General features: G+C 42.6%; 1 protein-coding gene across 1 annotated transcript in view; it reads right to left on the minus strand.

Annotated features, from left to right (window-relative positions):
• GRAMD1C (GRAM domain containing 1C) overlaps window positions 1-15,994 on the minus strand; it is a 60,039-nt gene that overhangs the window by 28,060 nt on the left and 15,985 nt on the right. The window contains 4 exon segments of the mRNA XM_033146550.1: window positions 3,176-3,256; window positions 5,330-5,425; window positions 5,946-6,049; window positions 12,871-12,955. Coding sequence (XP_033002441.1) covers window positions 3,176-3,256; window positions 5,330-5,425; window positions 5,946-6,049; window positions 12,871-12,955 — 366 coding nt within the window.

Below are 15,994 nucleotides of genomic sequence, written 5' to 3' on the forward strand. Positions count from 1 at the left end.
CCGCCTCTCTCCATATGAACTGACCTGGACCCTTCTTTGTGTACCTTCTTCTTTGTGTGCCTCCTCCACAAGAAGTCTGGAGGGCGGCAACATGAGAATGGGCCTTTTCCACAGCAGCTCCCTGTTTATGGAATGTTCTCCTCGGGAGGGGGGGGGGGTTGGCCGGCATCTTCATTATACACCTTTAGGTGCCAGGTGAAAATGTTCCTCTTCAACCAGGCCTTTGGCTGATTACTATCTTATAGGCCTTTCAAATGTTACATACCTTGAGGCACCAGGCAAAAACATTCCTTTGCTCCCAGGCCTTTGGCTAATTAAACATTCTATGGCTTTTTAAACTGGGGGTGGGGAGGGGTGATTGTTTTGTTTGTTACTATGTTATTAATTTTTGTGTTTTTAAATTGTAAACCTCCCTGTGATCCTTGGATGAAGAGCGGATATAACAGGCATAGGCAAACTCAACCTTCCAGATGTTTTGGGACAACTCCCATCATTCCTAGCTAACAGGACCAGTGTTCAGGGATTATGGGAATTGTAGTCCCAAAATCTGGAGGGCCGAGTTTTCCTATGTCTGGTATAAAATGTAATAAATAAATAATAAATAGTTTATTTATTAAATTTATTAAATTTGTATTGATCAACCATTGATATATATGCCTTCCACCCACAATAAGTAGAGGTGTGTGTCTGTCCGCCTGCCTGCTAACAACCAATCTCCCTGGACACATTCAACTTTGCTTGCTATGAAAGGAATTCCTTTTGTTGATGTTTCTTTAAGTCTATAGCCCTTATGGTTGTGAGAAGATACCTTCAGCCTTCAAAAATGTGAATCCAGCATTAAAATACCTCTGCACTTGCATATGCAACCCCACAGGCATGAACTATCTTTTGCTAAGAATGTAAGAGCCCTGGTGCTGAACCAAAACAACTATCTCCCTAGTCCAGCATCTTGTTTCTCACACTGGCAACCGTATGCCTCTGGGTCCCACTACTGCTTTACAGCACCTGGTATTAAAAGGAATGTTGTCTAATCCTGTTGTGTCAGTTCTCTTCAGTTTCTCTAACCAAAACACTAAAGCTGCAAGTAGTCGGAGGGGGGAATCCCCTCAATCACAGGAAGATTATGAGTGCACAAGAAACACCTAAAAAGACCCAATAGCTGTAAAAAAAAAACATGGAAAACCTACAATAGGATGATCTAGGTAGCTGAAAACACACACAAAGTACCTAATTCCCAATGTATTTCAAACACAAGAGAAAAGCTGCTTCACAAACAAAACAGTGGGTCTGTTCACCAATTCAAGAGAGCTATCTTTTCTCCTAAATATATTTCTCAGACCCTTACCAAATGAGTAAGCAGATTCAGTTTAGGGTTTGGATGACACATTAAACTGTGGCTAATCAAAAGAAAGTGATAGCTTTCCATTTTCTCATTGCCATGTTTGTTACACTGACAAGCATGGAAACACAAGGCTCGGTGTGGCTCCTTCTCATCCCACTAAACTCAAGTGGCCAGTATGTTTGAATTCTCTCCTATATATATTTTTTTAAAAAAAACATCCCTGAACAAACTAGTACGCTTAAGAGAAGCTTAGATGTTTGGGTTATTGTTTTGTTTTTACGTGGAGAGAATATTTCAACATGTCATCTACCACCTGCTACGGGTACTTGAAACAGCCTATTTTAGGGAAGTAGTGTGCCATGTGGCATTTCTGAACATGTTTAGAACTGCAGTTTAAGTCCTTCTAAGAATATTTTTAGAATAAACCAAAACATGTTTAAGGATTCAATTCAGTTTTTAAAATAAAGATGCCTAAATCCCTCATTTGGAAACTATTACGTTTGGTAACAGGTAAGTCCAGGGGCCATGCGTGGTTCTGAGGCCTCAGGACTCTTTCTTATTATTATTATCATCATTATTAATAATAATAATAATAATAATAATAATAATAATAATAATAATACCCCACCCATCTGGGCGGCTTCCAACAAAAATCAAAATACATTAAAATATCACACATTCTAGGCCACATCCCCTCAGCAGCCCTAACTCTGCAGCCTCCTTGGGTGCTTTTGCCTATCCTTGTGTTCCTGGAGGAGACATGTATGCATAGAAACCTCTGACCTTTGGTGTTTGGGTGTGTGCACAGAAACCATGGCTGGAATGCAGCCTACTGTATGGTGCAGGGATGGGGAACCTGTGGCCACTAGGTTGCTATTGGAATCCCAACAGCCCCAGCTAGCCTGGCCAAAGGTCAAGGATGATGGGAACTGAAGTCCAGCAACATATGGAAGGTCACCGGTTTCCCATCCCTGCTACATACTGTAGGTTAAGAGTCGCATGATCTAATGCTCTACCTGTTTTGGCCTCTGGCCTAAACCACTGCTGACATGTGGCCCACAACAGGTTGCCCATGAGGGGAATACAATGCTCAGGCTGAGAAAGATTTCCTCTCCCTTCTTTTCATATCCTTATAGATCACAATATGCTTTTGTTATGATTTGTGTGTGTGTGTGACTAAGATCTCTCCACAACCCAAAGCAGAAATACATCAGGCCTCATGCCAAACCTTGGTAGGCATTATGTGAGCACACAGTTAGGAGCCTTGGGCTCACACTGCCCTCACATAACCTCATGTGAAGGCAATTCACTCTCTGACGAAACCTGTTCTGATGCAAAAAGTAATGCAACATAAGGCTCTCAAGAACCTTCAAGCACTAAAGACCACCTGTCCAAATAATTACCTCCCTTCTCTCCAACCCTGTTATATAGTGGAGATGTTTAAATTCCATTTATGCCATTTCCCCATGACATCATGTTTCCTAGCTCTTATTTATGAACCAAATATCACCAAAAATGCCATAGCACTGGGCAGGGTACTTAGCTATCATCTCAAGATTGACTTTACTGCCTGCCACAGCTATAGACTTCTTATTCTGGCAAATGTTGCACTGAATGTTTTTCAATTAACATCTAGTCACACCAATCTTGCCCACAAGCAACCTTAAGCACTTGATATCCAGTGCTGATTTTTCAAGAATGCATAACTTAACAAATGCAGGTCTCGGAACTTAGTTGTAGAGTGCAAGGGCAAACAACTAGCAATATATGTTAGAATTCAAGCATTTTAAAAAATGGCTAGTGCAGACGTTTCCCAAGCATATCAAAGCTTACCTTCTCCAACAACGAATTCTGCCACAATCTAAAGATATTGAGGTAGCTTCGGTCTCTGGCACTGAATGAAGTAAAGAAAAACTGCAAAGAAAGATGACAATCATGTGTACAATTTGTAAAATGATCTGAATGTTGCATATCCTCATCCCAAAGAAAATACATGGAACTAAGGCTACATGATTTCAGTTGATTTTGTTTCCATTAATAAGGCTGTCCCCATCCTGGTGGATTTCAGAGGACAACTTAACACACATCTGTTCACACAGGCATTTGGGACGTCTGTTATTGAGAAGGGCTATTTCTGACGCTGCTGCTGAGCTGTTTTGATTTGCATAACATGCTTTTAAATTGTGCTTAAATTAATTACTTACGGTACTTCACCAAACCTTTATTATAATGACACGGAATTTCATTGGGATTTCTTCCCGCTAAATAGTGCCGTTCACCACTCTAAGAGATATTACTGACAAACACTAAGCCACCCTTGCAGTTACTTCCAGGTTAATGTCAGACAGATAGTATCTGATATTTTCACTGTGCCATGGTGTTAGACTAGCCAAAGAGGGGGATAGCACGTGTTTGCATAGCTGGTTGTACAATGGACAATAGAAAAGGATATGTTCTACAGTGTCCAGCACATTCAAAAAACATCCACAATGTCTATCATTTCTGGGGATGTTTAAATATCTGCCCTTGACAAAAGCTGAGGGGAAAACATTCTGTCGGGTTAACATAAAGGCCTGCTTTGGACTGGAATTATTAATTTTGAGATATAAGTGACCCTGTTATCTGTTGCATTTATACCATAGAACTTGATGGAGCAATTTTATTTACAGCTGACTCGATGTTTTGTTTTCAATGTCCCTTAATCTGGTTTGAATATTGCAATGAATATATTGCTCAATTGAATTATACAAGGGTTCCAAGTCAATACCAATATATCTGATTTTGCTATGTAAGAGTTGGAATCCTCTGGATTTATAAGAGTCCTTAAGTAAGTCAGAGAGCACATTCAAAGGTTGGCAACGGAAATGGCAACGCAACCATTATTTTATAGTGCTAGCCCACACCCAATATTCCATCGTGTATATACCAAGTATATATTCCATCGTGTATATTCCATCGTGTATATACCAAGTTCTGCACACATCGTCTCATACTTGATTGAACTTGGGAGCCCCAGGATGTCTCAAGAAACTTGAGCATATCTTATCTAAATCACTATTATATGCTTGTATCCATATTTGGATCACAAAAAGTAGCTGGGGTGACACTTTAGCTTGAAAAATGTGTGTATTTCAAATTAATTGTTTTATGGTTTTATTGTGTGTGCTCATCACCCTGATATTACAAGATGAGCAGTATGTTTATAAATAAAATAACAAAATAAAATGTTTACATTGCTATGCCATACAAATCTAATCAGAAATAAGTCCCACTAAGCACTAAGTTTGGCCAAACTGCGGGAGGCAGTGAAAGATAGGCGTGCCTGGCATTCTCTGGTCCATGGGGTCACGAAGAGTCGGACACGACTGAATGACTGAACAACAAAAGCCCAACAGGGTTGACTGCCACATAAGTCATTAGGGCAAATGGGGCACTACCCCATCAACTTCGGATAGCCCCCACTTATATTGAGTCCAGGGGGTGGCACTGGCTGTCACCTTCCTCTTCCTTAGTCTCAGTGTTGCCAATGTAGAACTCAGCTGGGTTAAGAATGGAGGTAAAACTAGATGAGCAGTGGGGCAAATCAGGAGGTAGCAGCAACTGATCAGGAGGATGCAAGAGGGATGTAGAAGACAGCAGACCCACCCACCTCAGAAAAGCATGCACTTGCAATCTTGACATTCCCACAAAGCAAGGAAGTCCTGCAAGTGAGCTTGCCATGCCTTGTATTTAAAAACATGGCTTGTGGGGAGTGGAAACAATTGGGGCACCATCATTGTTTACATCCAGTTCTTAGCATCTTGTCTGATTCCTGAATTCCTGAACTGTGTGTCTGCTGCCAAGCTGGTACTGTTACATGCTTGAATAAATATCTCTTTTTTTCTTTCTTACACATAAGAATCTCTGTCTGTGTGTGCTGGGCAGGAGCCAGGACAGTTCAGTATTTTTTAAGAAAAAGATTAAAGAATAAATTAAAGAGCACCACACCTTCTCCCCTTCAGTTGCTATCTGGATGGCATTTGGGATGAGCCGAGCTGTCTTCTCTTTTGTCATGAAGGTGATATCCTTCAAGGCGATAGAAATCTGAAGTTCAAGAACACACATGAAGTAAAACAATGTTAAGACCTCAGACGAAAGCTATAAAGACATAGTATGTCATAGTATGCAAAACATTGGTCTTCAGACTTGCTATCCACAAGGAACCTTTTCTATATCAACTTGTCTGCAGCAGAACCTTCTAGGTGTGGCAGAGAATTCTGGGCACAATAAAAAGTGGGGTACAGATCACTTTAGGAAAGTAAGGACTAGCCCAAAACATTTTGCCACCTGAGGCAAAGGAGGATCCCTCCCCCACCCCATGTCCAGAAGACAATCAAACTGGCAGTTAAATATCACTTCAACACTGGCAATGGGACAGCATCTATCACCACACTTGAGGAAGTGCAAGGCCACCTCAGGCAGCCACCTCATTTTGCTTAATGGTAGGTCAATCCCAATTTTGCTGGCCAAGGCCATAGTCTACTATGCCCGATGGTAGGGTCAGTCCTGAGGAGTCACTGCAGGCACATGCGCACGCGCACACACACACACACACAGGCCTTACTGTGGTCTCCCATCGGAAGATGTTGCTGTGGAAACAGAGCCAGTTTTCAGAAAGATACAGTCGTCCTTGAAGGAGGATATCCTTCTGGAGAGCACAGGCATAATCTAAAAAGGGAAATGATAAAAGAGTGTATCTTTTTAACAGAGCTCAGCTAAATTCATGATTTAGCTTATCAGCAATGTTGAATGAATGAATTTATTTTTACGGTCACAGACCAGCTCATATCAGCAATGTTGTGCTCCTAAGGAACTTCAATCAGCTTTAAGTATCTCGTGGGTGTTTGTTAAAATGAAGGAAATTTTCTTCATCTGTTAGAGGGATACCTGAAACATTGCATATTCTGAGCAGCTTCGGGGGAAAAACCTTTTTAAAAGAACAGTGTACAACTATTTTAAGATGTGAGGGAAATTAACATGTGCTTCATTCCTCAGTAAATCTACATGCTTGGCAAAACGTCAAAAACAGGTTGAGGAAAAAGGCATGTCTGTGCTGGAAAGGGATATCCTTGAAATTTACATGCATCTGAAGTCATGTATCTGACCCTGCTCTTTTACAGAATGGTCATCAGGCTAAGCCTAATGCTGTCCGCTCACAGTCTGGATGCCCACAACTTACATAATTTAAAAGGTGAGCTCGCTGTGGAAGTGCATTCGCCAGGTTTTATTTAGGTATATCATCTTCTCTCCCATAATGAGTTGAGCAGAAACTGGTTCTGCCAGTTTGCAACAAAGATTGAGTGGAAACTGGTGACATCATTACCTCCAGAACCAGTTTTCCCAGGGGTTACATACTTAAGGGCCAAACTACACCTACCGGTAAGTTATATGTGTGGGAGGAGCAGGAATGAAATTCTGTTACATGCTTTCCCTCCATCCCATGGTCCTGGTGTCAGACACAGAACACATAAGTTACTGTATGCCCCAGGAGAGAAGAAGCCATAATACTGGCATTAATAATGACAATTTCTCTCCTGGAGAAAATAGCAGCTTTGAGGTATGGACATTTTTCACAAGGACCATGGCATGGAGAGAGAAGAGAATAAAACTTAAAACAGAAACCCTGCAAAGCACGTATTCTGCTACCAACTCTGGCCCCTCCTCAAGATACCAAGATTTACCCAGTTCTAAAAAGATTGAGGAAGCAATCCAAACCCAAGATCTGCTGGGATGAGCCAGGTTTGGAATAGTCAGATCTCCAGCTGAGTCGGGGCTCAGCTAGGCCTACATCAGCTGAAATCCCTCAACCTTGCTCAGATGGAGGTATGCCATCTTAAGTCATCCATCCCAACTCAGTCAGGGATTAAAGGTAAAGATAAAGGACCCCTGACCGCTAAGTCCAGTCGCGAACGACTGGGGTTGTGGCGCTCATCTCGCTTCACAGGCCGAGGGAGCCGGCGTTTGTCCACAGACAGTTTTTCCGGGTCATGTGGCCAGCATGACTAAGCCGCTTCTGGCGTAACGGAACACCAAAACCAGAGCAGCGCACAGAAACGCCGTTTACCTTCCTGCCAGAGCAGTACCTATTTATCTACTTGTACTTTGACATGCTTTCGAACTGCTAGGTTGGCAGGAGCTGGAACACAGCAACGGGAGCTCACTCCTTCACGGGGATTCGAACCACCGACCTTCCGATCAGCAAGCCCTAGGCTCTGTGGTTTAGACCACAGTGCCACCCACGTCCCTTTTTCAGTCAGGGATTAGCCAAGGCTAAAAAGAGCCATTCTAGGAGAGAGGCAGGGGGAGACCCAGTGCCTTTTTTCTAGAAAAACAGGTGCCAGTACCCACCATGAAGTTGTTACAGTAAGTGCCACACTTTTAAAAAGAGATGCCGGTAATGTGTGCCCCTTGAGTACCTTCTGGGGGGGGGGAGCACTGGAGAGATCTACCCCAATGCAACCTCTGTTCAGCTCGGTCACCCAGAAGAAGTGACACTGGCAAAAAAGAGTGATGTAAGTCAAATTCTATTTTAATGGCTTGTTTTCCCTCCGCCAGGCTCAGGCCACCTCAGCTATCAGTAGCCCCTGTCCTTCAGGGGGTAAGTTACACAGCCATAATCACTGGCAGAGGAAGAGGAGGGCGGGGGGAGCGCACCGCCCCCGCAGGCGGTGCACTATGCCCCCAGGACATGCACCACGCCCTGGGATGTGCACCACACCCCCGTGGACGGTATGCCACACCCCCAGGATGCACGGCATGCCCCCGGGACATGCGCCAGCCACGCCCCTGCCTGCTCTCTGCCCCGCAGTGCCAGACAATGAAGCTCCACCACTGGGCATAATATACCCCAGCATAAATCAGGCTTGCTTCTTGCAGCTCAGATCGCCCTGCCCATTTTACAAATTGCTCAGACTTCAAACTGCACTTGAGCCCTAAAAGTGGAATCTTATGAATAAATCTGCATCAGTATCTACTGCTAACCAAAAAAGACACATTTTTGCCACCATCTGTTCCAAAATAGAGTGCTTCCCTATCACTGGGACCTGGCCATCTGAACAGCTAAAACAAAAACTTTCAGGGATTAGGACTCAAAGACTGTGTTAATAAATTGAGCCTCTCCGTCAAATACACTAGCTGTGAGCGGGACAGGCTTTCTCCCTATGCACACAGTGCTTCTCTCATCGAGGAATAATTATTTCCAAACACTATGCATTTTAATTTATTTATCTATTTTAAAAGCTTCTATACCGCTTCTCAAGGCCAAATTGCCTAACAAATCAGTTTATAAATCAATAAGCATATACAAACGAAGCACTACAAGCATTGAAAGCCAATTACATCCAAAATAGAATACAAAACTAGCACAGAGCAAGTAGCCCTTTTAATTCAGCATCAAATGTTGACCTCAAAAGGGCATGATTTAAAAGGGGGGGGGGTTGCTGTTTAAAAGTTGTTAAAGGCCTGCCTAACATCGCTCATGTCAAGTTCTTAAAGAAATGGGAGTGCCTGATCACCTCATCCGTCTCCTGAGAAATCTCTATGTGGGACAAGAAGCTACAGTTAGAACTGGATATGGAATAACTGATTGGTTCAAAATTGGGAAAGGAGTACGACAAGGCTGTATATTGTCTCCCTGCTTATTTAACTTATATGCAGAATTCACCATGCGAAAGGCTGGGCTGAACGAATCCCAAACCGGAATTAAGATTGCTGGAAAAAATATCAACAACCTCAGATATGCTGATGATACAACCTTGATGGCAGAAAGTGAGGAAGAATTGAAGAACCTTTTAATGAGGGTGAAAGAGGAAAGCGCAAAATATGGTCTGAAGCTCAACATCCAAAAAAACTAAGATCATGGCCACTGGTCCCATCACCTCCTGGCAAATTGAGGGGGAAGAAATGGAGGCAGTGAGAGATTTCACTTTCTTGGGTTCCATGATCACTGCAGATGGTGACAGCAGTCACGAAATTAGAAGACGCCAGCTTCTTGGGAGAAAGGCAATGACAAACCTAGACAGCATCTTAAAAAGCAAAGACATCACCTTGCCGACAAAGGTCCGTATAGTTAAAGCTATGGTTTTCCCAGTAGTAATGTACGGAAGTGAGAGCTGGACCATCAAGAAGGCTGATGGCCGAAGAATTGATGCTTTTGAATTATGGTGCTGGAGGAGACTCTTGAGAGTCCCATGGACTGCAAGAAGATCAAACCTATCCATTCTCAAGGAAATCGGCCCTCAGTGCTCACTAGAAGGACAGATCCTGAAGTTGAGGCTCCAGTACTTTGGCCACCTCATGAGAAGAGAAGACTCCCTGGAAAAGACCCTGATGTTGGGAAAGATGGAGGCACAAGGAGAAGGGGATGACAGAGGATGAGATGGTTGGACAGTGTTCTCGAAGCTACTAACATGAGTTTGGCCAAACTGCGGGAGGCAGTGAAGGATAGGCGTGCCTGGCGTGCTCTGGTCCATGGGGTCACGAAGAGTCGGACACGACTGAACGACCTGAACAACAACAACAACAAACATCGCTCAGAGCAGAATTCCAAAACTGGGCAACCACCGCAGAAAAGACAGTGTTCTATGTGCTTGCAAGCCTAATAGTTTTTACAATAGGCCTGCCATACGTCTGGATTTTCCTGGATTTCAAAGGTAGAGATGACATCCTTGGGAATTTCTGAAATGTGGTGCTTTGTCAACAACTTTGGGGTTTCCCTAAAAAATACCTCAACAACTTTTGAGGTGCCCTGGTTTTTTTTTCTTTTTAAAATATGGCAACCCTATTTCACAGGCACCTCTGAGTAGTATGAGGGTATGAGTAGGCTAATGTGTATGCACATAATATAACCTGGTCCTAACCCAAGATGGAACTCAGGATGCTAAATTAATTTACTTATTAAATGACGAGGAACCGAATAGAAACCCATATGGTCGCTAGGTTTTTGACTAATGTGCTATTTACAAAGAAGAGGACTGGTTCTCTTCCCATTTATGACAATGCAGAAAATAATTAAGACCTATTATTGGGGCGATAAAATAGGTGATAAATTAATTTTAATGGATTTTTTTTTTTACCCAGATCTCAGTTTGACTTAGATGGAAGGGTTTAAATGGGCTGTTTTAAAATTGGTTTCATACTGTATTGTTTAAATTTGTTAAATTGTTTTACTCTGTGTGTATTACGATGAATGTGTTTTGCGATGTGATATGGGCCACATGGTCGAAATAAACCTACCTACCTACCTGGTCCCAACCATTTAGGACTTTTATGTCACCACCAGCACTTTGAATTGGGCCCAGAAACACACTGGTAACCAGCACAATTGGCCCCAACCAATAGCTAGACAGCTGCATTCTGTACCAGTTGTAACTTCTGAACTATCATCAAATGCAACCCCATGTAGAAAGCTTTGGAGTAGTCTAGCCTGGCAATCTCTATTGCATGAATAATTGTCTCTTAATAGGTTCATGGCAAACAAACTGAAGCTGATAAAAAGCAGCTGCACCCCCCACCATCTGGGGGCTGCACACCCAAGCTGCAAACTTGGTCTTTCAGGGCGAGTGCAATTCCATCAAGGATTGGTTGAACACCACCATCCAGGGTAATCAGCTTTCTTATTCACAGCATCTGTTTTAGCTGGCTTAAGGTTCAACTGGAGGAGACTCTTGAGAGTCCCATGGACTGCAAGAAGATCAAACCTATCCATTCTCAAAGAAATCAGCCCTGAGTGCTCACTAGAAGGACAGATCCTGAAGTTGAGGCTCCAGTACTTTGGCCACCTCATGAGAAGAGAAGACTCCCTAGAAAAGACCCTGATGTTGGGAAAGATGGAGGGCATAAGGAGAAGGGGACGACAGAGGATGAGATGGTTGGACAGTGTTCTCGAAGCTACTAACATGAGTTTGGCCAAACTGCGAGAGGCAGTGAAGGATAGGCGTGCCTGGCGTGCTCTGGTCCATGGGGTCACGAAGAGTCGGACACGACTGAATGACTGAACAACAACAAAGCTTCAACTTCTAGGAGTAAGAAGGAAGGCCTCAAGGACAGAGGGCGTGGTGTCATGGAGACCTGAGCTTTTGGCCCTCTCCTCTCATTCTTTATTCTTTAAAAGGTTTTGCTCCGTTTTTTATCATATGTAATAGTTTCTGACTTCGCGTCACATATTGGAGAACAACGGTTGAAACTGCTGTAGGGTGCAATACAGTAAAACTTTAAGGTCAGAGTAGGAAACATTTTAATGAATGATAACATTTCCTTTGAATACAATACTATGACTTTGCACTGTCCTTGACTAGCCAAACTTGCATTCAATGCAGCCCATACCTAATCCGGCTGTTTACTCTTCAGATTCAGAATGGTTGTCATATGGAAAGTATGCCTCACACAAAGAGCCAAATTGCTTTCTTTCTTTCCTACACCAGTGCAAACAGCAGCTTGGAATTTTAGAATAAAGTGGACTTGTTTACTGCAGATCATACTAATTCTCTATTGGATATGGGCTATTTTAAAGCTTCAGATAATGTTTCAGTAAGGATATTTTAAAAATGAGATCAAGTTAGCTTGTGTCACAGGCGCATCTGAAAGCTGTGCAAAATACACAAGGGAGATATGGAGGATTTGCAAAGGGCTGAAATGAATGGGCAGGGCCTTGTTGAACATTCTGAGAACAAAAGGCAAATACATCCAGAAGATTAAAGAGCAAAATGTCAGCGCTGTTCAAGCACAGAGAAATTAAAGGCAAGCAAGGAAGGCACAAATGAAATGAAATTAGCAAGAAGATGTTCTGCAAGTACAAATGAACTAGAAGCCGCCTGTCCCCCCAAAGATCTCTTCTTAATCTGCTGTTTGAACTTCTTGAAAATGTTTCAACATTATGGCAAGGTCCAGAGATCCAAGGCTAGGGATGGGCAAATATGTCAATTTTGGTTTCTCTCCTTTTCTCATTTTTCCAGTCTTAACATCAGTTAAGTTCCCATTTTTTTAAAGAAGTCTTCATGAAAATTCACCAGCACTTCAGTGCTAATTCTTCCTAATACCATATACACATTTCTGTATTCAATTTTACCAGATACATGCATTTTTGCAAAGCAATTTCTCCTAATATAAACCATCGTTGTAGACATTTTTATACACACTTTACCCTAGCATGTGCATTTTATGCATATTACCTGACTGGGGAACTGCATTGCAAAATTCTGAAAAGTGTGAATTTCAAAGAACGGCTGGGTTTCAGTTTACATACTGGAGACCCAGCCCGATGGGCACGGTATAAATAAAAATTATTATTATTATTATTATTATTATTATTATTATTATTATTTCAGAAAGTGTGGCTCAAGGGAAGTGTCCTTTAAGTTGTTTCATTTTTATCACAACAAAGCATTCAGTAATTTTGGCAATACATTTCCAAGTTACAAGGTTCAAATTTGCTTTAAATATAAAAATGCAGCTTGTAGCTCCACTCATAGGATGAAACGTTTCCCTCTTACCTACTACAAGCCTTTCCAAATCTGGCAGGTGCGAGAATTGTCTCTTAAATTCCTCGTTCCTATATTTGTAAGTGGAGCTTGAGATCTGCAAAAAGAGAAGGTTCAAGAAAATAAGGATTTTTGTGTTTTATTATTATGAAAGCCTCGCAGAAAAACAAGTGTCAGAATTAACGCAACTGTACAGTGTCCACACCCAGTGAATTAACCATGCACTGTCACCTTAAGCACAACCCAGTCTCCAGCCTTCCCTTGATCTGGCAGAAACCCTCCTGTAGTTGTGAAGCCTCCTGAATCCCAGCCAGGAAGTTGTACATGGAGTTTGCATTCCATACCCACAGACAACACAAAATGAAATTACTGTTATCATCTCATTGTGCAATGAGCACTTATGAAATACAGCAGTCTGAATGTATCATAGATATTAATGCAAAATGCAAAAGCAGCTGTACTCTGCTATTGGAATCCTGACAGCCTTCCATCTGTAGAAACGTGCAAAAGGCTGAGATGTGGGTGTGAGATAAAGCCACAGAATGTGGGTGTGAGATAAAGACTCCTCCTGTGGCTCAGGACATCTCAGACTGTTTCCAAGGTGTGGAAAGGAGCTGTGCTGTAGCAACTCCCACATTTCCAAGGTAGCATAAGAAGAGGTCATAGAAATAGCATGGTAGAAATAGCATGTGCAAGTTAGTACCTCACTTGGGATTCTGGAAGCAGCAGGCCCAGCCCCTGGCAGAAAATGACATTCCATGAGGACCTAACTAGTGTCCTTCCCTTTCTTGTGCCCTAGTATGGGGAAGCTCTGGCCCAAAGACCTCACTAGGCCTCTGGATTTGACCTGCAAGGCCATTCTGGGCAAACTGCACCCAGCTGCCAGTCACGAGATAACGTATGACACCAGGCACTGAGATATACTATTTCCATAAGCACAAAGTGCTAAAGTAAGAGATAAGGGAACTCATATCTCTAGTCTTGGCACCGTGAGACCACAGTGCTAATATCGGAAATAAGCCTCTGCCTAGTTTTTTTAGAAGATGCAAACAAGAAAAAAGGCAGCAGGTACAAAAAGCCTCTACCTCCTCTTTAAAAGGCAACTGGCAAAGACTTATATCCAATTAAGATAAGCTTCTACTAGTGATTTTTTAATATAAAAGAAAAAGCAGAGGTTTACCTCTGATCTCAGAGATGTGGGACTTTAGAACAAACATTGGCGATGTGCCTGCGCCTGCTACCATGGCTTTGAACTTAAGAGTCACCTGGCATCACATGATTCATACGACATCCGTAATTAACAGGCGGGTGGTCCTCACCTTGCTTTCAAAATGGTCTAAAGAGTATGGCCCAGTTCTGGATCCACCACTCCAGCTTTACCTTTTACCTAGTTCTTCCCCCACCACTTCCTTAAGCTGAACTGTTTCAAAATATTGGTGCAAAATGATGGGCCAGATTCAACTAAATAGTTGTGCTGTTAGAAACCAGCACAGCAAGTCCCACTAGTGCAATAAGGCTTTCCCTCCCCCTCCCCCCCCCGGCAAATCAGCTTGGGATGTGTGTGTCAGCAGAACACCTAGAACAGCATGTTTTTTTGGGGGGGGGGAGAGTGTTCCAAACAGCCAAGCAGAAATACTTGCACTGATGGATCAATCTTCTAACAGCTACTTTGAATTCCACCCAACATCTTCAATGTAGAAGTGGAGAACCTGTGGCCCTATTGATGGTGCTGGACTGAAATTACCATCATCTCTCACCTTAGGAACCTGCTGGCTAGGACTGATGGGAACTGAGGTTCAATATCTGGAGGGCCACAAATCCCACCCACCCTGCTTTAATAGATTCAGCCAGAAATCTCACAGAATAAGTGGCAAACACTGGCCTGTCCCTACGAATTTTCTTCTGTGTTTAATAGTGCAGAGGATTAATATAGATGCCACATGTGTTCTGTTCATTCTTGCAGGTCATCATGTGAGATATACATCATTTTGGAGTTCTTTAAGCACCCTTTGGAACATCAAAGAGGATTTCTCCACTAGCAAGCTGATTCACCGCAGTTGCCCCTGGGTAAACAAAAAACTTCTGCAAGCACGCTTAGATTATCATAATACTCAGGCCAAAGCAACACTGCTAAAAAGCAGCACTTCAGGAGAGTCTTTTCAAAGCTAAACCTGCACAAACTAAATCTCTTGAGCCTCAGCACTGCTAAATCACACCAGGCCTCATCTACAAACAGCTTGCAGGTATATAAATCTATGACTGTTTTTCCATAAACTGAACAAAGACTACCAAAAATGCAATTGTTTCTAAGCAGAAGATACAATGTCCAAGACAAAGAGAAAACATATACAGTATAGCTTAAAATAGTGGAAAACGCAGTGGAATGTGTAGGATCTTAAATAAATATTTTTTTTCTTGTGTCTTGTATTCTTCAGCATAATCCACATGCTGCTTTTTCCAGGCATAATGATATTTTAGTACAAAAGGCATGTTTGTGGTGGAAGGACAATTAAGATACTCCGCTTCAGTTGGAATTAAAGCAATTAAAGTCAGGAAAACAGCAAAAGGAACCGTAACTTCTTCATACAGCACTTAGCTGGGACTATAGCATCCACTCCCACAAGAGGTAGAGATTACAGTGGTACCTTGGGTTAAGAACTTAATTCGTTCTGGAGGTCCGTTCTTAACCTGAAACTGTTCTTAACCTGAGGTGCTGTTCTTAACCTGAGGTACCAGGTTAGCTAAAGGGGCCTCCCACTGCCGCTGTGTGATTTCTGTTCTCATCCTGAAGCAACGTTCTTAACCCGAGGTACTATTTCTGGGTTAGCGGAGTCTGTAACCTGAAGCGTCTGTAACCTGAAACATCTGTAACCTGAAGCATCTGTAACCCGAGGTACCACTGTAGAAGAATGGCTATGTTCTATGTCTGCTTTCAGAGGCACTATGACTTTGAATGCTAGTTGCTGTCCACTGCTGACTGGCAGCAGCTCTAGAACCCAGGGCCCTCCATATGTTGTTGGATTGCATTTCCTATCATCCCCGTCCAACAACATCTCCAATGGTTTCGGACAGTCGTTCCTGCTCTAGCAGCTCTGAAACAGGTGTCTTTCACATCACCCGCCACCTAAGATGCTAA

Source organism: Lacerta agilis, chromosome 4, assembly GCF_009819535.1.
Source record: "Lacerta agilis isolate rLacAgi1 chromosome 4, rLacAgi1.pri, whole genome shotgun sequence".
Taxonomy (NCBI): domain Eukaryota; kingdom Metazoa; phylum Chordata; class Lepidosauria; order Squamata; family Lacertidae; genus Lacerta; species Lacerta agilis.